Below are 27,596 nucleotides of genomic sequence, written 5' to 3'. Positions count from 1 at the left end.
ATTATTTATACTTACAAATATAGATATAATCTACTTCTGTATTTATACCTCAGTGGTATAAAAAAATACACAAAAACGCCTGCAATACCAGGAGTACTACGCGCACGTTGCCGACCCTGAAGAAACCTTTTTACCCCCCTTTTGAAGAACCCAATGCTATAGTCTTTTGGAAAAACCTCGTTCAATACAAAATAATTTTCAAGTTGAATTTGCCTACTTATAAAAATATAATTACTCCATCGACTATAATAATTAAATATTTTACCTTAATAAATATTATTTTTGTAATAAATCTACGTGTTTCATTGGAAACAAGTTTACTCGAATTCATAAAGTTTGCTTTATTCATTTCATTCCGGTAGCATTCATTTACAAAATTGGCTATACACCTCGTTAGTCGGTATTTTGTACTGTAGCCAATTTTATGAAAGTATAAAATAAAACGATAAAATGTATAATAATTGGAAAAGAGTAAGCTACGTAGAACATGATGAGACATTGTTGTATGTAAACGTAAGTTTACTCATTTATCAAAAATCTTCTATTTTCATTACCGACCGGCAAAGAGTCCTAAAAGATTCATTCTGTTACCTTCGACTATCCTATTGATTCCTTTCAATTTGCCAATAATTAACTGTAAGAAATACCTTTATGATCTAATATATGTCTCTAAAAGTTCGCATTGCATATTGAGTCTTTTTCATGTATTTATTGTGATAAAGATATTAAAACGACACTATATTTGCTTTATCTACTTTTAAACTCAAATAATAATATCATAACTGCAGCCTCAGATGAAAGGTAGACAGTCCAACCAAGTCTCTGGTGACAGCAAACACTATTGATATGACCTATGACTTTATCCAAAATATAATAGTAGGCCTCACGTCTGTTATGTTGCATTAATATAAAATTCGACTCGGCTAAATATGGCCAATACGAATTTATTCACATCATACTACATTTTATATGAAAAAAACATTAAAATTACTCAGAATGATAATTTCTTATTTCAAAGAACAATTAACATTTACAATATTCACTCCAGAATAGCATTTTACTTCATTTTCTTAAATTAAGTAAATTGCTAATCTGAACGATATTGAAAATACGCAATTATAATCACATTTTTTTTATCACTTCAAAAGGTTATAGAATCAAATCCTAATTGTCTTTAATCAAAAGATATATTTCAAAATAACACTACGGAAAATTACATCCATATTACACTGTAATAATGGGATATCAGTTGTTCATCTGTCCCCACTTTTCCGGGTCGTAGTGAAAGCTTGGAAAATGCGAGGGGTGGCGCGAGAGTGGCGAGCCAAGTGCGATATTGTGGCCAAAACGTCGGAATGAATCCGACAACGGCACGATAAATTAGGCAGCATCACAACGCATTTGCGGTTTTGATGCTTGTAATGAGATTTTTTTGGTGTAAGCTATTACAGGGAACTTTTTAAACAACTTCTAATAAGAAATTCTCAATTTTTTTATGTGTGTGTGTGTACGTTACCTCACACGATATACACATCGTAATAATTTTTTAACTAACGTTGATAATTCGTTTTGAAATAACAGGGTTTTTTTTCAATAAGAACCCACATTATATTTATGACCAATAAAGCTTTATTTTTATTTATGAAGCAAATTCCTGTTTGTTGAAACAGGATTTCGCGAAACGTGTTTAATGAGTCAACGAAAGTATCATTATGTTCAAAGTAGAATTTCTACAGCAATATTTTGTATTTGTACATGGTCCAGATTAAATAAAGTCGGACGAAATCAGAAAAGCATGCTTTGAATTACCTATCTAGAATAGTACACCAACATAGGACTTAATTTATATGCTGAAATGGCTAACAATAGCCTACTGTAACTACATTATTATTTAGATACCTATACTAAACTAAATTAATGCAATGCCAAATCAATTTATTCAATTTCAAGAACTTTTCAATACAATGACGTCCCTTTCAAAGAGCCGTCACCTGGGGTCGCGTTTAGATTGAAATTTTCATTTTCTTTCCAAAAACAGTCTCAATGGTTAACACAATTGCTAGGGGTTACCCCAACCACCCTTAACCAATACCGAACGAATTTGCATGCACAATTTCTGTTTTTCAATACTCGTAATTATTGAATTGACTTAAATGGCGACTCGGATAAGATGGCGAACGTTTTTAAGCATTAACTTTTTTAAATAAATTCATGGTACTTCTTATAATCTGAAAGACTACCACTAAGAAATAAGCATAAAGAACCAAATGCCAGCAAACTCTAGCCTTCCGTCCACACATCTCACTCTTCGTCATTTTCAAAGTATTAATTTTACTAGAATGTAGGTACTTATAATATGGCTTGTTATAAATCACTAAGATCAATTTATTACAAAAGAATGTACAGTCGATTCAAAAGTTAAATAGCTCTGGTTATTATAGTTTCAGAATACAGATAATTTATGTAATTTTAATATTATACCTAAATAAAAAAAAAGTGAATGTTACCTCAATAGTTGTTTTGCCTGAAGACTGCCACTTCATTAAATGCTCTCCCTTCAACGACCATCCAGGTGCGTAACTGATGAGCCCCCCGCCCCCGGCACCCTTCGTTCCATTAGCTACATCACTCGCCTCCGTTTTCGACTTCTTGGGGCTTGTCTGAAGCCGGAAAAAGCTCCGACCATGCAGTTTACAACTTTTGGAGGGAGAGAAGAAAAATGAACTCTTTTTAGGCGATTTTTCTTGCTCCTCGCACGCTTTAGAACACGATGCAGTCTCCTCAGCAGGCACATCTTGAATTTCTTCTGAAGTTGTACTACTACAAGGCTTAGGTCCAGAGTTTTCGTCGGCAACAAATAGAAGGGTTCGTTGTACGAATGGAGTGGCTTTATTATAAAACTCGTAAGGCTCTGGTACTTTAAAACTTGTCGGTATTGTAGTTCGATGTGACTTCGAGAAACGTCGCTCCATGTATTTTCTAGCCATTAATATCTCAGTACTTTGATCACAATTATTTTTTTATTTCCATAATACTAATGTATAAATGTCCATAATATATAAAAATTAACTACCTTGCCACAATTTTCCTATTAAATGTTGACGAAAGAATAATTTAATTCTACAGTTGTTGCATACCAAACTGAAATTCAATTGCGATTTCTTACAATCAAAAGAAAAAAGTACCAAAAGAAGCTAAATAAACGGTGCAGAATAAATCCATAGCGTCCCCTCTTATAAGATAGGCGGGCGAATCCGTAAACTATAGCCCACCTGCAGGGTGACTGCTGAAATTACAATATTGTCAGCTAGTACTGGAAGGGATATTCGTTTTTAAGATAGAGATAATCTCATTTTCTAGTTCAAGTTCAAATCCCGCTCGTTTCGAAAAATTTTCAGTAACTTAATAATTATTAAAATTTGTTTTTAATAATATTTCTACATCAATTCGCAATTAGTAAATGGCCAAATACCTAATAAAAAATAAAAAAATATTTAAATTTATTTTATACGTGTGTATATGTGGATAAAGAGAGATAGAGAGATTTCAATATCAAATGTCAAGAGACACAGCATAAATGCTCATTATTTCTTATCTTTTGCCTTTATTCTTCTTCTTAAATTTCTTTATTCTGTTCTGAAATTGTTGTAATGATTGTTCTTTCATCATAAGTATTTTCCGTTGTATTGGTCCTATGCAAATTTTGTTGAGATAGAAGTGTTATTGTGCTACAAAATCTTAAACTGTTAATATTACAATGAAATGTAATTGTATAATATTTTGATAAATCGAAATTAAAATCTACACATTTTGCCTTTACCTTTTATACAATTTAATGTCTGGTTTACATTTTCCTTTCCGCTTAATATATTAAACTGAAACTATCAAGTTATAAGTTGCAATTTTCACAACAAGCCTCCGCGATCGTAAAATATTTTGATAAATCAAAATTAAAATACAATATTATACCTTTAGATTTAATACGATTAATGTCTGATTTACATTTTCCTTTCCAGTTGTTCTATTAAACTGAAACTCTCAAGCGACGAGTTGCAATTTTCACGCCGAGCCTCCGCGATCGATCGCTGCGTAGGTAAACATTGCCGCCCTAACCTTATGCGTACACAACATAAATCTGCATCCCTGAGCATCTTATAATACTAGAAATAAGGTCTAAATTCCCATACAAAACAACGTCAAACTTATATAATTTGTCTTATGCAGGAACTTCCATGTTCAGACTTTTGAAGAAATGTTCAAGCAGTGGTTGCGTAACGAAGCATTTCAAATTATGAATGTCCTAACCACAGCTAGTTGTGAAGTTTAACCTAATTTCGTCAAGGAAATTGGTATAACAACCACGGAAGTTGCAAAGTTTAATTAAGTTGATTTTTAATCATTTCAGTTTGAATAAAATAATTCAAAAAAGAAAATTAACTTCTATCTACACTTCTATTTACTTTATTGATATCTATATGTACTAAAAAAAGAAGAATATTTGAAGTAAATTTTAGAATACAAAAAAGGCAATAGTAATAGTAGTATTACTATTGCCTTTTTTGTATTCTAAAATTCGCAGGAGTAGTCCTGCGAAGGTTTCGCCCTTGTTGTCGAGAGTTTTTAGGCCGCTTTTATTATACACGAAGGCTGGTTTATCAGACGACCATTCTATATGCCCTCCAATGTACGTAGCAAGTGGCAATCATTTAAATAATCTTATCATGGATCCGATAAATTGAAAGATTTAGGCTGAGATTTAAGCTTCGGATTTCTCGATAATAGTGGCGTGTTAAAAAATCTATAAAATAATAATATAAATTACTTGTAGCTATGAGCGGACTTGCAAAATGTATCACTACGAATTTCTATTAAAGTAACAATAACAAAAAAGAAATTTCAGTTGGATAATATCTAAATAGTTCTTAATGTTCAGAAATAAATTAATTGAACTGAACAGTTTAAATTTCTTTCGACATTGGTCGGAATGATTAATTTCCTGGTATATTTACTGCATGCGGCGTTATATCCGAAACAAAGGAAATACGTGGAATAATACGGCGAAGTATAAAACGTAACCCTCTCTATTTGGCACGCACGACAATCTAACATCCACAACAATCAACTTGATATACCGGGGATGAATTGAAAGCCACAATTTCGCTTTGTATAGAACAAAGACAGGGCTTATTTCAACGACAATGTTATTATTGATATAACAATTATTATTATGATATCAATAACTATGCCTGACAACTGATCGTATTTGTAATATAGAAAAGCGAGACAGAACTAATTTTAAATAAAGTATCTGTATAAAATTGAGAAATAACGGGCATTTACATATATGGAAAGAATATTATCAGATGAAAAAAGCAAACGAACGTAGGTACCGAAGAAAGCTTTACCAATTCTGATCAAATTGATCATGTGCGATAGAAGAGTCCAGGAATTATTTTTTCGGCTAAAATGACTGAACGAACTTGAATAAAGCTGCTACACAGTTGAACCATAATTGTATTTTATTATTTTCAAATAAATAAATATTTAATATTTTCAAAGATGGAATATTTTTTAATTTAACATGGAATAAATTCTAATTTACATGAGCAAAATTTCTAGTTATGGATAGTATCAAATAAGACTGATAAATGGCGAGGCAGTAATAATCAACTATACTAATAGGCAGTAATAATAACTTTAAATCAAGGTTAAACATCTTAATGACATATATCGTAATTATGAAGTCAAAACAGACAAAGTAATTGCGTGTAAAAGACGCTAATAAACTATTGATTTTATTACACCGATAATAAATATCAGTCGATTTTCTTTCTTTTCTCATATAGAGTGTTCTTTTTCCTTCATTTCCCCTGCTTCTTTGACATTCTCTGTATTGGTTCGAAGGGGAAATTATTACATTTCGATGACATGTCGAATTCAAGATGACAAACTAGGGGTTGCTGTACTTGACCTGCAGGAATACGAGTATAAGACAAGTGACAAAATGTGAATACTCCTTGTTACGTAGACAATTTTACTGTACTTATATATGTGTAATGCAACTTGCACAATATGAAAAAAAAATTTAAACATAAATTATAAATTATGTATAATATATATATTGTTTAGATTGTGACAATATTTAGATTTTATTAAAATAGTCATATATAGAGTATAAAAATTGTACAAAAAACATTATTACATATTCAATTATGTTTTTATTTGACGAAACTAAATTCGTCCATCTAGACGTACCTTAATAGACCAAAGACCATAACACACCTTAAAACTCAAGTCTGTTCCAGTTCAACGAACTATATGACTACATTTGGTAGATGTCAACAAAATAGGCGTAAAGGATCGGCTACACTACACAAAAATAGACCGCACCCCAAACGCCTCGCGCGAACTTGACAATACACCCACATGTTTATTTTTAAAACTATCCTTATTGTTCTAAAATATCCAGGAAATCGTTGAAACACTCTTTGATGGTTCGGGAAACGTAAACGAGAATGCGAGTAATGTGTTCCAGTTACAACCTCACAAACATTTCTAATTTGTTGCCGACACTAGTGATTGATATGCCGATACTATTCCGTATACAACAAACATACAACAATTCAATGAATAAGGATTTTAATTGAAATAATTTAAAAAGTATATCGACCAAATAGTTTGCTTATCGCCTCTGTCCGTTTTATCATTTACTCATTCTTATACATGCAATTGATTTTGAAGAGTATTTTCCAGTCATTTTGTCAATTTTTTTTATGAAAATTTTGTAATTAGGTACAAACAGCTGCAGTGGTGAGCGCATCCGTTTGCGTTAATGAGTTCCCGGATTCAATTCCCGGTCAGGCCACTTTAGGAAACGAACATTTCTAAATTAGCCCTGGTATGTTGGATGTTCTGTGTTGTATCCTTAGATATTGATTACTTGGTTCTTCATAACGTAGGGTATCCAAATTTAAAACCCAGACCATTGTGTAATTATATGGTGCTTTAAAAAAATACACCGTAATTAAACTTGTGTAAGTAAAAATTGTGTTAATAAATGAAAATTGTTTCTGTCTTATGTAAAGCCACATTCTACAACTATTCATAATCTAAATAACAAAACAAAACCTTTGCGATCAAATAACTATTCGTATAAAATCTCCCTAACCCACGCGACACCAGCTTAATTAAGCCGTCAAGGAAGTAAACCCCTAAGTTCCGAGACCCGTCGCGGTCCGAAATAGATATCATAAGTAAATGCTCTACTGCGACACCTCCCCTAACAACATGAGTTATAGTTAAGTCACTAGGTAAGTAGGATAAACATAATTCATAATATTCCTTTGACTGTGAACACTGTGATACGACGGATTTAAAAAAAAAATAATGGATCATTTATATTCAACCGCTTAAAAAAGTTTTATTTTACAATTGAATTTACTGTCATCTTGGTTTTATACGTAAAACGTAAAGGTAACGTATTAATTTATCCCTAACGGTATATAGGTTATATTCTCTATTTATTTATTTATATATAAGCTATGATGCCTATTTTTATAAATTAATTAAAACGTTTTTACATTCGATTGAATATTTGGTTTTTGAAAATAATTAGTCAACAGAAGAATCTATAAAATGCTTTGTACACCGTATAGGTATTTATTTTTTGCTATTTAAACTAATATCAATCATGACAATATTTATATAAATGCAAAACGGGAGTAAATTATCATCAATATCGCTTAAAATTTGGCAAAGCATCTCTATCACTGTCTATTTCACAGGTAAAAATAATAAAATCATATACGTAATCTATCTCATAGCTTTCAATTAATGATAAATTATGCACAAATCTACGCATAATAATGATCTGTTCGCTTAGAAGTGAAATGTATGCTTACACGCCAACGCATTACTTCAAATCAACGCGTGATTAAAATGCAAATTGCTGCCCTTTGTCAGTACAGTGGACGGGCGCCAGGGAAGCAATTATATGATTATAGCAAACCAGGATAATAATTCGTGTGGAGCTTAATCCATCGCGTGAGACTGTCGTGATTTTTTGACGTTTGGATCACATTGTCACTATTATTATTTATCACTAACATTTTGCCCGCTACTTCAGTAAGAAACGCTTGCGGATTTCAGAAATAGGAAAACAAATGAAATAGACTATTGTCTTCAAGATGGCATATCAAGATAACACATATGCCAGATTTTAAATTATACTTCAGGAATACAACTGTAAAAACTACACTCAATTTAGTACGTGATACCGGGTCAAAGACATAGACAGACAACATTTCTATAAATTATTATTCTAATATCTAACGTTCTTATTAAAACCAATACATATAGTCATAATCATTTTTCTTAAATATCTCTTATGTACAGATATTGTCTAGCAATTTTATTATATTTCTAAAATATAAGCAAAGCACAAACTTTTAACAACAGTACAAGTGCAGTTTACCGCAATTGAGGATATGCAACCTAAAAATAATTTTACAAACACGGAATTAGTCATTGTAAAATTATTTATATTTTAAAGTACTTCTAAATCCAAATATTAAAAACCACAAAATTAATCATTGGCCTCTAAGCTCCCTAACTTCAAACTATAAATAGAAACGCCAATTTCATTTTGACTTTCTGATACCAATCATTCTCTATACAACTATCCATAACATTTTTCATATTTTTTTAATATTTAGATTTTCAAAGTTTATTGCTATGTCAAACTTCAAAAAGAATTCTGTTTAATTCCCAGTAATACATCAAGCATTCGTTAATTTAAATCAATGCAGTGACATGACATGAAAATATTATTATAATGCTTTTTATACTTCTTTTGTTTTACGTAAACTAAAACAAATTACTTATCTATATTAGCTGATAAATAATATTTCAAACCCAACATTTAAATAATAAGAAGAATTCATAATTAATACACTACTTTTACACGGAGTGACTTTAAACTATATAGTCTATAAGCTCGCCCACGTAGAATTTACAAACAGAAACGCATGCTATACCTGATATGGGAGATAAGTTAAGCCGCACGGGTCATTGTAGCGATATCAGTACAATTGATATATCTATCTCTGGAATTAATGTTTCGACTGTTATTAGAAAGCGGGAACCCGTCTGTTGCATCCGGCCACTTTGTCTATAACTACGAGTACTAATTTTTCAGAATGTATATAATATTCTGTCCTAGAATGTGTGATAATACATTACATAAATGTATTCTATTAATGTTCTTTAAAAACTAAATCATGGTCATCATCATAACAGCTTTTAACTGTCCACTGCTGAACATAAACCTCCCCTATGGGGGTTTTGCCAGTAGTAGCCACGCTTGGCAGGCGGGTGGACAACCGCAGTTAGGCTTTGGAGATGTTTTAAGAAGGATGCTGCTGTTCATCTCTAGCCCTCCCTTAGTCGCTCCTTACAACACTCACGGGAAAGAAAGGAGTAGCCTATTCTATGCCGGGACCAAACGGCTTATAAAAACTAAATATAGTGCAGTAAAGCTGTGCAAACATGGAACTTTTGCAATTCCCTTTACTAAAAATTACTCGTAACAATTTTATTCTTTAATTAGCTTTTTGCCCACTACGTACGCGTGGATTTCAGAAATAGGCAAACAAATTAAATGAGTCACTTCTAAATAGTATATCATGATGTAACATACAACAAATTATAAGCTAGATATTCAGAAACACAACTGTAAAAACCGTATTTAATTTAGTGAAGTAGTTTTGACGTCAACGGGAACAAACATATAGACAGACAGACAAAATTTATAAAAAATATTGTTTTGACGTCTATTGGCCTTATTAAGACTTATTCATTTTTATTATATCTCTCTCATACACAAATTAATTACAATGTTATTGTATTAGTAAAATTTTTGCTTATCAATGTCTTTCTGCGAAACCTTGTTTTAAATTAATTTTTAGCTTTTTGTATTATGCAGTGAATGTATCTAACATTTAAATTATATAATGAACGATAAACTATTTCCATTAAAACATATGCCGTAAACACAACACGATTTTCATAGAAGCGGGGGATGAGACTATAAAGTTCCTCGGTCAACACTAGGCTTATATAAATTTCTGACATAATCCAATTTTCAAAATTCGATTATCAAATTTATAATTCGATTATTACTTCTTCAATACCCACATAATTTTATTACATTAATAGATATGGAATTGTGTGCGGGTGTTGCGTGCGGTGGGTTGGGATTAAGACGGTTACATACGGCACATATAGAGGGCTACGGAAAGTGGGGAGGTGGGTACTAATCGCCTCTGACAAGTTCCTGATGGAGAACCGTTCGTCAGACACACGTACAACGCTTTAGAAAATATACCTACATTAAATTTGGAGATTGTTAAGTATTGGGGTTACAAAAGCCATCTATACCTAATATTGAGAAATTTGATTCATTTATTTTATTTAATGTTATGTTAATTCGTTAAAATAGGCTTTTGTTTGTACTCGAATTTAAAGATGGTATGTAGGTTGTTAGGGAGAACGCCTATATTCAGCAGTGGACAGTTAGCTTATATAATAACAATATAATAACAATGGAGGTAATTAAATACTGATACTAAGTATTTATCTTGATATAGGTAATTATTACAAGGTAATACATAACATACCTAAGTGAAATTTAATTTAGAGAGACCCTATTAAATTTTTTTAATGTAAATGTCCTTATTTAAGATTACAGAAACAGACGTGACAGATATATACAAATATATGTATTGTTTAATATAGTTAGTAAACAATAATTCTTTCGTTACACATTAAATACGAGTATATAATGATATCTGTTTATCGTAACAAAAAAAATAGCCTATATATAAAACTGGATAACGGTCTACTTATTGTACCTAACGAGTTTAAAAATAAAAAGATAATACAAAATTATTATCCCACATAAAATATTAACTTCAGTCTTAGTAAAACCAGTTATTTTTATTTAAAAACTATTCGCCCAATTTTGATAAAATTTCTATGAAAGCAATTTGAAAGTATATCCTTTCTGATAAAAAAAAATCAAACTGATTAATTATAAGCTAATAAATATAAAACAATACAACGGAAATTAGAATCTCCTCCTTTTTAGATGTTGATTGATAAACGAATATATTATCCTCGTAAGAAACTTCCATATTTACAATATATACGTATATCAATAGTACTTCATGGTTAATTATAAAGAATAGACTGGATATTGTGTATTCTAGTTAATTATGTATTAGAAACCGTAGATAATATTAGTCAACGAATTTACCATTGTTATCGACGATAAATTACACCACTTCCAGATATCAGACTTTACGAAATAAACTTCACCAATTTTGTGATAAATGAACGTTCTAACTTGCGGCCTACCCCAGGGGAGCAAAGTATGCTGTATTATTGCAATTTATTGTTCCCGAAGTTGCGAAATAAACAAATTGGCTTTCTCTCTAATTATCTTAATTTACGTCTCAAAAATACAGATTATAATAAAATATGTTGACAATTAATAAATACAAGTTGTTTCAAAGACATAAATAAGCAAGCTATTTCTATGTTTCCTGATTCGTTTAGCATGGGGTCTGTCAAGGCTAGAACGATTAGGTATTATTAAAGTTCGCGTGTAATACCTTAGACTACATAGTCATTTAACTTTATTAGAGAAGGAGAAATTTGATATAAAATATTTTACAATAATGTAAGAAATCGCAATTGAATATTTTCATCTATTATACTTTATCATTTATTTAATTTCAACACTTATATTTTTACATTACATTTTAGTTTATAATTAACATTCTACGTACAACTACAACACCTAAAATTTTATCCTAACAGTTTATATCACAAAAATCAGTCTCTGAAATGTAAACCACGAACAAGAATACAAACACACAAATAGCCTAAATCACTATCAAATCTAATACTGGTACTGAAACCCAAATTTCAGTTACCGCCTAAAAAGAGGCTTTAAAACCTAACATTTTATGTTTAATACACTATCAATCGCACTAATATTTACAATCACTGTAGTACTTTCCAATTACAATAACACTGGCCCAAATGAAGGATACGCTAAATAAAAAAATGTTTATTTAAAAAAATAGAAGGCTTTCGTCAGCGTTCCCGCCTAAACGCGAAGGCTTCGATTGCGGGCGGGCCGTCGTGTTGCCCGCGATGCGATCGGCACGCGACTGGGGCGGATCGATGCCCGTTGCCGCCCTGCCGCTACTATGCCGCCGGCACAACCATGTCGTCCCGCGGGGATGCAGATGCACAGACTCAGTATAGAGATGCTGGATGTGACTATATTTTTTATCGTAAATACATCAATTACTTAGCTTAATGTCCCGCTGCTTTATCTACGTAAAAAGTAGTCTTTATATTATCTGGAACATGGTCCATTTGTGTACCAAATTTCATTAAAATCTATAAAGTTGAATATGAACATCCAAATTACAAACTTCAAAATCACATTTTTAGAATTTTTATAAATCGAAAATGGTTCTTAATGATAAATGCTTATGGTATAGAAGTATTAGTTTGCTAATTCACACCATTTACACAAAAAGAATATCAGTGAAGCTTACTTACCAGAGGGAGACTTTGTACAAAAGTCGTTTGCTTGAACACCTCTGTTCCATTAGTGTTTCTACCATGAAGCAGTTGTGTTTGCATGGTGTGTTTCGGTTAGAAGGGTGAGATATGGCAGCGAATTTACAGGGTACAGAGGAATAATACCTGAGTCCTCAGGAATGGCAACGCATGGGGAGTGAATCATGGGTGAAACGGTATACTCTGTTATGTCCATTGTACTGCTCATGTCTATAGACGACGGTTACCACTTTCCATCAGATGTACCGTCACCTTGTTTGCCATTCTAAGTTGCATAAAAAAACTTGACAAGTCTTTGACTATAAACTACCGTCACAACAAATAAATACTTGCAATATCAAAGACGATGATAACCGATTAACGTCCTAATTAAGAAGAAAACATTTAATGTTCCAATATCTAATAATTGTCTGAAGTATATTGCACATGACCACTGAAGTTGAGTTGAATTTGTAAACCGTAAACTATAAGTAATATTGTGCTAATCTACTGTCTAAAATTAATAAAAAAATACATATAATGCTTTGAGTAGTCGGTTAATTGCCGTGTGATCCCGGCATAGAATAGGCCACCCCTTCCTTAACCGTGGATATCGTAAGAAGTGATAAGGGGACTTAATGGTCGAGAGATGGGCAGCAGCGTCCCGTTTACAACATTAACAAGAGTCATACTGCGGTTGCCAACTGACCAGCCAAGCGTGGCAACTATTGGCAAAATCCCTCCAATAGTAAACTGCCATGAAGAACGACCCCGTTTCTTATGACAGTCTATGGGGAGGCCTATGTTCAGCAGTAGACAAATAATGATGATGATAATCGATTAAAATTATTTTGTTTAATTCCACTGCTGTTAGATATGGACTTCCACAAAATAGTACCTAGTTTAGTAAAATAATATTTCATTTTATCACTTCCAATTATTCTACATCCATACGGGAACAAATTGAATAACTCACAGGAGATCCACGTATTCGGATGTGAAGTACGACCGACCATCTATTTCAGGTGACTGTCCCTTTGAACAGAATTGAGTTAGTCAAAGTGCGTAGCGAACGGATTGCCAATGTTTTCTTTTTACTAAGATTGCATGCAATTTCAGAAAGAAACCATAATGAAAGCTCGGAGCACTTTTTTTATGAAATGAATTTGGAATGGTAACCCCACTTGCGATATCAGAATATACCAGTAAATGATGACATATGAATTCGTATTGAGGTCAGTTTGCCCACTGGAAAAAATATCAAAGACTCAAGAGTGCTATATATAATGAAAGAGTACGAAGTTAGTCGGCCCGTCATGACATATTCACCAGGATTTCAAAGTACTATGATATTCACTGACATATACATAACTATCCAATACCTGCGACTTTATCTGCAGGACTTCGATTGTTAAATATACCATAAATACATATGTAAAACCGAGGTAAAAATCTTTTTATATATCCAGAACTCTTGTACCACAAAATAATTGAGTATTTATGAATATTTTCACATCACAAGATGTATGTAACAGGCAAAAAGAATTATAAAACTCTCTTTAGCATTGAGAAAGTAATTATGGCACATACACAAAATATAAGAGAATAAAAAAAAACATTTTTTTCCAAGTTCCAGAAAAAAAACTTTGGCATCGACTTCCACAATTTATAAAAGTACAGTCACATACAATCGGTAAAACTGTTACGTGGAAAAATTTACATTTCTTTCGCCCCATCCCCCTTTTTAGAAAAAGTCAAGAAGATGTATTAGTATTGCCTGCTCGGTTATACGAAAGTTATATAAATGGAAATGCATTTGCGTGAAGCCCGTTCTTACGTTTCGTAAGTGCGCTCTTTATAAGCTATATCTGAAAGGATTGCTACAAGGCAGGTGAGTTTCCACATAATTTCACTGAGATATTGCTATACGTTTTGTCATTTATACTGTTGTTTTATTTCATTCAAAGATTACAATTTACAAATATGTAAAAAATAATATAAATGCTTTTTAAAATTCAAGGAATATCTTGCTTTAATAAAATAGGAAAATTCTAACCTGTAGAAATAATAACACTATTTATTTTATTTTTAATAACGTTAGGAAATAGTGCCAACTCGCGGATTCGAACCCATGAGTTGGCCAAACAATTTTAAAAGAAATTTTATTGGTGGGCAAATCGTTCTTAGTCTACATAGGTCATAAGTAATGTAAAATTTTATAAAATTGTGTAATCTAACTATACTTCAGAGCTTCGCCCATTTGAAATAGCATAAAGTAGGTAATGTGTTTACCTATAATTAATGGGCTATCTGTAGACTACATTAAAATACATTGTACTATTTAAATATGATTTAATAACAAACATCTCAACTTTCTTATTTATAATATTAATAAGAACAGGAAGTCGGATTATATAGAAGCAAAATGCTATTCGCTAATATTACTACACTTGAAAATTCAAGTCTGAAGCTAAGCTAATATTATTCATATTAGCGATCCGTTACCTCAAATATTCCTCTCTAGTTAATCACATCCGACGTCCGTGATTTCCTACCGGCGTCGTAGCATTTGACTGATTGGGCCATTTTTAGCCGAAGGAAGGGAGGCCGCCAGCGCCGAGCTCAGAATAGCGCGATCATACTAATTATCGCTCCTGTCATCCGTCACTAGTCGCTATGGGGATCTAGATAGATTCGACGACAATTATATGAAATTTTACCAAGATTAAATGAAACGTTGTCGTAGACATAAATTTTGGTATAATTTTTGTCATATTATTTTAAGGTTCCGTATCTCAAAAGGTAAAAACTGAACTTATAAAATCGACTTTGATATACTCTATCTGTATATTAACTATAAAAAATTGTATATTTGTTATTTAATTATATTTTGACAGTTAATAAGATTTTAATACAATTTAGTATAGAGCATCTCCTAAAATAATACATACATTACTTTATATTCATTCACACCAGCAAAGCCGCAACATACAGCTGATTTAATAATATTATATATTTAATATTTTACTAGCATTTTGATGTTAATGATAATACTAGTCAACCTTACTTAAAATAAGTTTTAATGGAAGGTGGTAAACAACTGAAGCATATCCTAGATTGACTTAGAATACTTTTTAATACGTACACAAATTGCCCATTGGTAAATCATCAACAATTGCCCATTGGCGTAGATTTTCTCCTCCCTCAAAATACAATATAATATGGAACTATACTCAAAAGACAAAATGTATAAAGTAGCCCAGAATTCCAACGAATAAACAAAAATACTACATATAAAATAAAAATAAGGACCGGATCAAACGAATTTACTCGAAAAACACAGAAGGATATTTTTGTTCGCGAGCAATATTCCCCTTTATACTATCTCGTTTGTCCAATTTGTATACTAACATAAATAGTTATTCGATATCGGTACATCGAATATAACGAAAATTTTCAACATTTTGGGCTACACAGTGAAGTAGTATGAAAAATAATTAAGCTGAGATTACATCGTCAATGAACGTTTGTTCCGTCTAATTAGTGGGCGAGAGGCGCCTGTTGAGCCATTTACCGTCGCTCTGTACCATCCATTGTCAGACAGACTCGTTTCACTCATAAAAATCTTCTGCGTACCGTCTAATTACCGGCTGTTTAACCTATTATTGTTATACATTTAACGTATTTTATCTTCACTTCCTCTTCAACCTTAATTGAATAAAGGACTAATTATTTTTAAATTACGTAATTAGAATATTATCTTACTTTTTCTACTTTTATGCAATTTAAAATGACACAAGCTGCCGACCTAACTAATGTAAACTGGCCCATTTTTTAATGTTTAGTGCAACAAAGTTTACTGTCCAGAAATATTAATTGAGAGGAATAAAAAAAATTGTAATTACTTATGTCGGCTTTACTCACTTTTTTATTTTTATACACACACTGTTTATTTAAACATAATGTCTATTTAAAAAGTAAGAAAGCCCAAGATAATTAGAGATTGTGTTGCAGAAAAAAAAAACTGATTACAGTTGTGACATACCCGATTTGATAAAATTTCAATAGTGGTGCCATCTGTAAATATATCCTTTCAGATAAAAAAAGAGTTTTCCAAATCGGTTTAGAAATGACATAAAAAAATACAACCACCCTCGAGAATCTTCTTCTTTTTAAAGTAATTTGATTTACCATACTTAATACTGTCTGGAAATTTTATAATGATTGAGTCATTCAACCGCAGTTACTTTTACCTTGACAAAATGAATAAACAATCGTTAGGATTTACTTCTATTATGGATTTATTTAATATCACAGTCTATTTTACAAAGTTCATGATGCTATTTAAGTCTATTTACTAGCAATAGTTACCACTTACCATCAAGTGGGCTGACAGTTAGTTCATCATTTCTAGTAGCATAAAAAGATTTCAACTGTTTGTTATAAATCAGACTACAATTACTCTATAAGGTATAGGTTTATAATAAATGTTAATTAAAAAACATACAAAAAAATAATATGTCGACACATTAAAAGCGTAAACAACGGTCCGCCCACATGGCTATAACTCAGACGAAAGAAGACAATTTACTGCTCTTAATCCTACTAGAATAATTCGAGACAGGATACGGACATTACTGCCCTTTATATAAGCTGTAAACTTTTTTTATACTTAGACAAGTAATTAGAAGTGATTAATTATGAAATTTTATACCTAATAAATAATGTCTAAATTTAAATTGGAGTAAAATTTACATTTGTTTTTATATTACTACATAGAGTAATAACGTTCCTAAAGATTGTAAACTAATGCCTATAAATTTGAACAACAATTATGAAATTATAGATACATGGTATCTGAAACAGTCATCAATTAATGATCATCTCTCATTAAGACAAATCATCATCAAACTAATCTATGATGACTAAAATTTTAATACCACTTGTAATAATTATTGTATTGGATCTCTTAGTCTTAACTTTGATATGACGTATTACTATTTCATAGCAAAAATAAGTATTATGATATTACAAATCAAGCAGGTCACATAAAGTACAATTAAATAAAAGTTTTGCAATCAAAAACTTAAGTCTCAGGAGACTTATGTTCTCGACAAATAAATATGTAAAAATATCATTAGAAATTTTGTACTACATATTAAGTACCTATTAATGTTGCAAGAAAACGAATATGTAAGTGGAAAATACTATGATTCAAAACTGAAACATAAAAATGTATAATTTAAAAGCATGTTTAGCGTAACCAATAATATCAATGTACGCTATAATTTTCTATTATACTCAACTAATAATTTCAAAAAGGGAAATAATTATAACTTTTAATTATTGTTTAATTCAATGAAATTCTTTACAGGTACCTACTAACTAAACAGATCTCCAGTCTCCTAACAGCTCGTAATACATACACACAAAGAGCTACAAAGTCCTTAACTTGAGACATTTTCAAAGCAGAAACCTCTTAGATCGTGCCTCAAGCGTACATAGTATTTAATAATGCATTCAGTTTGCAATACGTATTTGCTGAAGCTCAGAAGGGGAGAGGATTACATACTCATGTTTTATTAACATAAGAAAAGATATATTACCAGTACTCAGTAAAGGTAATATTCTTTTTTTCTCATAATATCCATGAAAAATCTTATTTTATAACTAAAGAGTTAAAAATTACCCAATTATTCATAAAAACTAAAAACTCCAGCAAACCTATTTTAACTATTAGATAAAATTTTTTGTTACTTTCTGTGAAAAGGGGAATTTAGTGAAAAGAGAAAACACTATCAAACAATAAAAAACTAAACGATAAAAAAGAGAAATGGGTTTTTAAAAACGTTTCATATTTTTACGAATAAGTGAGTTCACTTTTACTTCGAAAGTCATGTAAAAGAAAATTTTAAAATGTAAATACTTTAAAATATTGAAAGAAAACACTGTGTTTTATAGCAAATAAATAAATTCTTTCAAATAAATATTTAACGATTATAAAAATATGTGAATACTTGAAAGTATAATTTGAAACCAAACAAGATTAACACGCACATTCTCTTGTCCCAAGAGCGATTTTCCAATTACAACAAAAAATAGTAAAATAGGCCTGTATCTAACTATAGGATTTTAATGTATTGTTGTAATGAACAATACTCGAATATTAATTCATGGCAACAAATGTTAAATTAAACTTTGGATCCAAATCTCTTGCGCAAACAAATAATCAAACCCCAGTAATACCGATAAACGTCCTATTTATCTACAGTACAACAGCCGGTCTCGTGCCGGAATATTTACGGTCTTACAGAGTGATATATGAACTGCGGCTTCCGGTGTATTCCGCCGCATGGTGGCAAATGGGCGAGGTGATATTTTTTACTATCCGCCTCTCTGGTTTTCTCTTGCCCATATTTCTTTTACAACAAACTAATACATACATTTTTGACAAGTCGGTAAATTATAAGAAAAGAAGGGGCGAGGTACATTACGGTTTAGTCCGAATAGATCTATGGATTTTACACTAGAAGTAGATGTATGCGGCTTTGCCTATGTAAATATGATTAAAATCCTATATATTGAAATCCGAAACATCTAAAATACCATTAATAAATTAAATACAAATAATAGATTATAATGATTTATTTTACAACATTAAGCTAAAAATTTATACTACGTAAATAATTTACGTAAATAACTCTATGCCGTGTAGTCCCGGCATAGAGTGGGCCATACTTTCCTTTCCTGCGAATGTTGTAAAAGGCAAATAAGGGAACTTAATTGTCAAAGGATAAGCAGCAGCCTCCTTCTTAAAATATCACCAAAAGCTTAACTGCCGTTGCCAACCCGTCTTGCCAAGCGTGACAACTTCTGGCAAAACTCCTCTTATGAGGGAGCTAAAAACCTTTATTCAGCAGTGAACAGTTAACTACTGATATGATGATAATGACATCAATGAAATGTTTTTACTAATTTTATAATTGCAAAAAAAAAATCTCTATTGCTTCTTGGTGCCTTTCAATTATCATGAAAAACCCGTACTATTTAGAACGGGCAATACTTTCAATTCTTGTCAAGGGAACGAATTCGCGGATACAAACTAGTAAAAATATTAATATTTTTATAATTTATACGTAATAATGAATATCATAGCCGTCATCTTTTATCGTCCTCTGCTGAATAAACTTCCCTTACATTTCACTAAAAAGGACGTTCCTGTCCACATAACACAGTAATTGTAATTCATAACATTAAGTAACAAATTTTCATTTGTTATGGGTTTTACAAAAAGTCGTCGAATGTAAGTACTATACATAGATAAGAATAGTATCTACAGCATACAATACAGATGCACCCTCATCCAATCGAGAAATAGTCTCTTTTAGGGTCCAGGTTTCGGTCGGAAGTACGTTGATAAAGCCAGAGAGAGAAAATGTTTAGAATGATCTTATAAAAAACTGTGTGTATTTTTTTATACTTTCATCTTTTTCAAAATCATCCTTATTAATACTATAATATTTAAGTTGTGTATTATGAATACACAACTAAATCAGTCAAGACAAACAAATTTATAAGTATAGATAAAATACAAGCCACGTTACTTGCTGATAATGTTACTTTCTAGGTTAAAGAATGTCTAAAATCGATTAAGTATTTTTAACTGATTTCAAAAAAAGGAGAAAGTTTCTTCATACATGAAATGTATGGAGAAATGAGAACCTTGTCAGAATTATTGTTCTTGTAAGAATCAGTCATGTTACTCCATTCTATAGAAATGTTATCAAAATCAATTCCATATTAGTCAATTTAACTGGTTTTGCCACAACTGTAGACGGTATTTTTTTAAGAACAAAATCTTAAACTATTTGAGTTCAAAAAGTCAAATCTTTCCTCTTTATAATAGTAGTTTAGATATACTCATTTAGCAACAATCGGGTCCTATTTCTTGTCTGATCATCCACAAGTCTATAACTGTAATTAGGTTACGTCCCCAGTGCGGGCGTGAGCCGCCTAGCAAACCGCCCGCAGGCCCTCTTTGATTTCACCGTGCTCTGCGCGATGCAGCCCGCACTGTAGTTACTTCTCGCTAATTGTCCGTATATTGATTGTTCGTACACCATCATATCTATAACCCGGTTATCTAACGGGAAATTCGGTTTTTTTGTCAATAACTAACATAACTGGTTTGTGTAGGTACAAGAAAATAAAATGTTGTGTGTTACAGGCGAGTAATGTCATTTGGAAAAGAGAATCTTAAATTGTCGTGCATTGTTTGTTTTTTTTTTTTTTTAATCTATACAATATATATTCAATATATTCAAAGAAGCTACTTTTATTTTTTTTAATTGATATAAAACTATTAATAAAAAATTGTTCACTGTTTTATGGGTTTTTATATTTTCTCGGGAACAGGAAAACATGATCCGTGCAAACGACAGTTACTCGTATTGTAATTATTGTAGACTCATATTACATACGTTCTACAAAAATTTATGTTTGCGGATAACAGACTACAACCACTTATGAAAACAAGTTAACTCAACAGAGCTCACGTCATTTTCACGAGCCCGAATTAAGTGATGAAACATTAGAGGTCGGCGCACATAAAAGCGCTTACCCTTTTACGTGGAGGGTCCCTACTCCCGAGGACTCTTGGTACACTCTGCATGTACTCTATGGTGTCTTTGAATCGTCAGCATCAGTCCTTATATCGCTCATTAGTGTAATATCTCTCCTAATTACAAGAGATTATAATCAAACAGAATTATCTGTTTAAACTGCTTCTAATAAGAGGAAAATTTCGATTCGCCTGTATTTTTATGTTAATGTTACTCGATATCTACGTCACTTCAGATTCAATTTTGATAATATTTGTAATCGACAGGGTCTATGTTAACCTTATATTCATTTTGTCACGAACAAAGTAGCTGTTTTTGTTACGAATCAAAATCTTAAATCATTGTATAATAAAATCTATATAACTAATAGGGCACAAAGATATTTTTTATTATACAATTCTTTATCAATCAAGTTCGTATTACTTACAGTAATTTCTATTTTTGCCATGAAACAGCAATACACGCGTTATATCTGTCTGAAGCATAGACTTAATAAAACGTACAATCTAAGGTCTGAAGAGGACGATACTTAGGTATATTGTATATGATACAAAAGACATAAACCTTATAAGTATTAAAAAAATGGGAATCTTTGATGGATATCATATCATGCATATCATATTTTCTGACATTAATATTATTTTAACAAAAGATGACGGTTACTGTTGCATATATGGCATCCCTTATTCTATATCGCTTAATTGTTCATAACCAATATGTATGGCAACACTTTAAAAATAAAAAGATTACATATGGACGCTCAGTAGTTACTTCGTGTTTTATTTCAATTAATAAGACCTATCATATAGAACAGTTACTATTTTTGTTCACGTGGGCCATCGATTTGCTATTTCCAATTGCAAACGATGAAGTATTTGATGGAAAATTTTTGCATACATTTAATATGAAATAATATCACACCCGAACAATAAATTGTGCCACATTGCTATGTAGGCACAATGTTAACGGTCAAATCAGTAGGCGGCTATGCGTTCGTGTTCTTATTTGAAATTTAATGGGCAATCGCTAAGCAAATCGCATTCGACGCATGCACCCTGTGAGAATCACCTGCCTGATTATTGACGTTACACAAGATGAATACTTAAATTTATTGGCACAAACAATACTCCTTGATTATAGCATCAACCCTACTGCTATGATAATAGAGACTTATTTGAACAAAATTATAATGAATAATAAATTGTAAATATATTTAAGAATACGATCCAATCGCTAGGAATAAATTTATTTATTGGTGACAATTTACAAGTGTAAACAGTGTTGGGAATAAACATTTTTATTAGAATAAAGTCACAACACGGACTCAAACATTAATAAAGATGTCAATCAGAAGTCATCTGTCAAATAAAACTTCCAATTTAATTTAAAAAAATACAATAAATTCCAAGTTACGATCATTCGCAGAACATGGGTAAGTAAACTTTACTTCAATCGATTTTCAATTTTATTATAACTATTTGAAGTATTTTACGATTAAAATCTAAAAGATTACTAAAATGAGATAGATAAAGTAGTAAAAGACAACAGCAGTGCCCATAACATGATAAACATCAATGTTTTGTTAAAATATTCAATGTAAGCAGAGAAAAACCGAACAACCTATAGCTGGCAGACTGTTTCATCGTCTTCACTAAAGTCCTTGCCATCTAACTAAAAGGCAAAAATAATTGTACGCTACTTAAATAAAAGCAGCTACTTAAATAGTAAAAATGGGAATAGTGGCAACTAAACAATTTATATGTAAAAAAGATTTTTGGACTACTCCTTGTCCATGTCGCTGCGTGGTTCATCCCTTCTTTTCCCGTGGATGTCGTAAAAAACAACTAACGAAACTTAATGGTTAAGGGATGGGGTTTTTTATGGGTGATAATGGAATGGTAACCCCGTCTGTGTTATCGATATATGCTAGCGGGGCACCAGTGAGAGGTGATAGGTGAGGATGAAGCAGGTCAGTTTGCCCATCGTGATGAATTTATCAAAAATTAACCACGATGATTCCAAGGGTAACCACGTGGAAGTTGACCTATTGGGATATATTGCTTGCAATGCGGCCGGTAGTCCACATAACTAACAATCCCTTCCCCCCAAGAGATGGGTAGCAGTAGTTTCCAATAAGCCTGTCAAGCGTGGCAACTACTAATCCCCCCTCCCCTTGAGGAGGAGGCCTATGTCAACAGTGGACAAATAATGGCTGATATGATAATGATGATGACAATATTTAAAACACAAATCGTATTGAAATAGTGTATCTCCCAGTACGGTTGCAGGGATAGGTTTTGTTATTAATGGAATTGATGACTCCATATATACATCATACACGCAATATACCTTATCAGGTCGACTTCCATGTCGAAACCATAATGGTTAATTCATGGTAAATTAACCACGATAGGTTGATTGACCTGTCTTCATCCTCATCTATCATCCCTCACTATTACCTCCCCAGTGTAAAATGGTACGGCTGGGAAATTTTGAGCCTGAAGAACTAACAAATATGAAGCTATGAAGAAAACAAACCTTAGTAACTGCTTCAAGGGGAAAAGGAATTGTTAGTAATGGAGACTGAGAATCCCACTGCTAGCAATATACCCAACCAGGTCGACCTCCTCGCGGTTTCCCCTGGAAACTATCATGGTTAATTCCTGATAAATTCATCATGATAGGCTAACTGGCCTGTTTTCATTCTCATCTATCACCCTTCACTGGTGCTCCGCCAGCGTATCCCGTTAGAGCAGGCGGGGTTACTATACCATTTTCACCCACCAAAAAAAGAAAATTAAGTATCCACATTGTTATGATTAGATCAGGAACTATGATTGTAATTATAGCCTACAGTCTTGTCTTTCACAAGCAACAAAAGTCGAAAAATTAAGACTCATCAACAGGCTTCGATTATAAATGACAAATTATTTTCTAAGAACAATCAGTGCGTACACTACCTCTTCATATAACAACAAAATAAATACCTTACTACCCACTCGACTAGGTACGTACAAACATTACAAAGTGAGCTTTGGTGGCTCGATGCCTCGTTCATTATTCTCGCTAAATGGGCCCCATTTGGAAATTAACTGCACGATTGCTTCCGAATAATAACGGTAGCGTGGGGAAAATATATCACGGAAATACTAAACAAAATAACAAAGTGATGTAGCTCCACCTAGTAGAATTATACTACAACCACGATCACTTTACCCTAAGACTAAACGGAAGCCATCTGGCGGCCAGTAGCATAACTACAAAAACGCATGAATATTTCATTCATATTGCAAGTACAATTATTAAAATGTTGTTTATTATAATATATATATATATTTTTTTAAATAAATATAACGTATAATAATTAACAGAAATATAGGTATGATTTTATAATTTCACAAAATGTTCTAAGTGCAACAATATAGAAAAGAACATCTATTATATCATAGATGGCGGTAGTAGTATGTAACTCGTAATGAATTTGCTGCATTTATTATTACAATTTTATACTGAATTTTAAATTAAGTACTATGGAAAGCGTGCTCCGATAAAAAACAACAAATATTTAAATTGTCTTTAACTAGCTTTTAACCGCAACTTCGTTCGCGTGGCAAGTAAGTTCATTAATCGCGATAAAAACTTTCACTTTATAATATTAAATTTTAACGTCAATAACATTAAACTCCATCCAATAAAATTATACATTATTATGTAATTTCGGAAAAAATATCTACTTATCTTTTTATTGAAAGACTTTACCTACCTACAATGCTTACAACTGTTCCAGATGAAATAGATACAAATATTTATTGTTAAGTATTAATTTTTATTACGTTTAATATGAATTAAAAACAAAAATCGATTTGCACATAAGCACATTCTAACTTAGATACTATCTGATAAATAAATGTAGTAAAGTTTATACTAATCAATAAAATCACATAAAGTCTAATTTCAAAGAGAAAACAATGACATAAAGTTCAACATGCGACAGACCGGGCCGGGCGTGTTGTTCAAAACTGTTACCATGAAAAATGAGTTTTTCGAGCGGAAGTTAAATTATGTCTACGATCTCCGTAACTAGTAAGAGAATATTTCACTATTTTCTAACTTTGAGCAGGAAATAGCAATGCAATATTGTTATTTCATCATATTACACTGTCTAAACCCATTCACAAAGATTATATTTTGGTTCTATTTTTAGTGAGTTACTTGCTATTATATTATAAACATGGGCGTCTCTAAAATTACTTTTAGGAAAGTGCATCTGCATTAACATACTATACAAATACTATTAACTAATAAAATATGGTAAAATAATATAAAAATAAATAAAAAAATAATAAATAATATAAATTACATGTTTTATTCAAACAGTAACTTAATAAAAAAATATACTGCTGTTGGCCTCCATGAACATAATAATTATTTATAGGTTAACAAAAAACTTACCTTTATTTGTTCAGCAGCCTTCTTAGCCAGTCCAGGATGAAGAATTTTGATGTCCAGGTCTGCAGCGCACTTTTTCACCGTCTCACTAAAAACAGCAGCATTGACATAATATCCCCCTTTCTTGTCACTTGTTTCAATGGGAGAATTTGGAGATAGTATGCCACTGTCAGTATCACTGATACTAGCAGATTTTCGCGTGATAGCAGAACTTTCTCCAGCCGGAGATTTTAGAATGCGCGATTTATCTCCACTTGGTGATTTTAAAGGAATTCTCGATTGTTTAGGTATAGTTTCGGGATTAAATCCTGTACTTGGATCAAATATCACATAATTATCCTTATCGCATCTGACTTTGTTATTCACTGTTACAGTATATTTTTTATTAGGACTTAAGTTTAAGAATGGATCTTCAGTATCAACAGGGCTTTCTGGTATTATTGATTGGATTTTAGGTGTGATCTTTGGTACCGATTTTCCATCTATTGTCCGTCTGACTACTGTATCATTAGCAAATTTTAACCGAACATACTCGTTTGATATCGTTCTTCGTACTGGTGATGATAAAAGTGGTGACGGTTTATTTTCTTCCATGCTATTTTTAGTTTGAAAGAAATTAATTTTTGGTTTATCCATAGCTTTTACAGGAGAAAATGGTAGCCTTAATTTTGAGGTAGCTTTTTTCTTTTGACTGCTTGTACTTAAATCTATGGAAGGCCCTTGTATGGTACTTTTATAAATAGGCAACACACTAGCCTTATCTTCATTTTTCAAAGAACCTTTAGTAATTTTTGGACTAATTTTTATACTATCTAAAGACTTATTTAATTTTTTAATGGGTGCCGGAGTTTTAAGTTTTCTTTCCTTTGTTCTTTTATCGTGAACTGTTTCATTAGTACCGGATGTGTCAACTTTTTTGTTAATTGTAGGTGGTTCTTGTGATTTGATGAAAGTTTTGCTATGATCGTATAAAAATTCTTCATTTTGGCAGATTTCGAACAAATCTCCCTCTATATTATTATCCAAAATATTGTCTATAATAATATCTACATCACTGGACTCTGAATTACTTTTAGAAGATCTGTTTTCGTTTATTATACTTGATATTCTTTGTTCTATTTCTATAAGAGGATCAGATTGATCAGTGCCATCGATACTCCTTGAAGTTCCACTGCCCGAGTCCGATGGTGTTTGGACTTCAAAGATGGCCTCAGACGTTTGGATTGTATGTTTCGAAGAGTTTTCTGGACACGAGGACCGCCTCCGTTTGACAGTCCCCGTGGCTGCAGAAGGAGAGTCCCAGTCTAGAGATTGTATCACACATTGAGCACCACTCTTTTTAGTTCGTCTTGGGCTTGTCATTATTTAATTACATTGTCAAAGCACTATAATATAAAATGTTATATTCCTATAAATATAATATACATATATGTTATCGGAACATCGTCTGAATGGTATGATCGATATAACGGTAGATAAGGTATTGTACATAACATTCTGATCATTAATAGAATCGAACACGAACGCGCCGGGCACGATTGTTATCTAATTACAAACTTGATGCAACAACCACATGGGACTGGATGATATTCGTTATTTCCTCTAATGGAACCACCATTCATTCTTACACTACGACACGAATGCGAATATGGGTATATTACATGGACATTAAAATTTAATGCTTGTAAAAGCCTTTTCTAAAAAACAGGTCTAAATTAGAACTAATATTAAAGTTCAAATTTAGACCTGTTTTTTCAGATAGATACTTGAACACTTTCTAAAAATTCAGGGTTTTTTTAACGGAAGATGACATTAAACTCACATATCTCTTTCCCTATTTTATCATAGTAAATTTACTTGAATTAGTAATATGTTTATAGAACAGTAACT

The 27,596-nt window shown here is 31.9% G+C and overlaps 1 protein-coding gene across 6 annotated transcripts in view; it reads right to left on the bottom strand.

The window, feature by feature from the left end:
* LOC113522832 (protein sickie) overlaps window positions 1-27,083 on the bottom strand; it is a 197,079-nt gene extending 169,996 nt beyond the window's left edge. For 5 of the 6 annotated variants that reach the window (XM_031913888.2, XM_031913889.2, XM_052897924.1 and 2 more), the window contains exon 1: window positions 25,710-27,083. In XM_031913888.2, the coding sequence (XP_031769748.2) occupies window positions 25,710-27,068 (1,359 nt within the window). In that variant the 5' untranslated portion in view covers window positions 27,069-27,083. Of the gene's footprint in view, window positions 1-2,507; window positions 3,003-25,709 lie in introns of those variants that run through there. The other variant, XM_052897927.1, reaches the window with a different exon arrangement.
* Between the last annotated feature and the right edge of the window lie 513 nt (window positions 27,084-27,596).

The sequence above is a fragment of the Galleria mellonella genome, unplaced genomic scaffold, assembly GCF_026898425.1.
Source record: "Galleria mellonella isolate WM207_F2 unplaced genomic scaffold, CSIRO_AGI_GalMel_v1 utg38, whole genome shotgun sequence".
In the NCBI taxonomy this organism is placed as follows: domain Eukaryota; kingdom Metazoa; phylum Arthropoda; class Insecta; order Lepidoptera; family Pyralidae; genus Galleria; species Galleria mellonella.
Note: the sequence above shows the minus strand (reverse complement) of the source record. Positions and strands in the feature narration are given on the sequence as shown.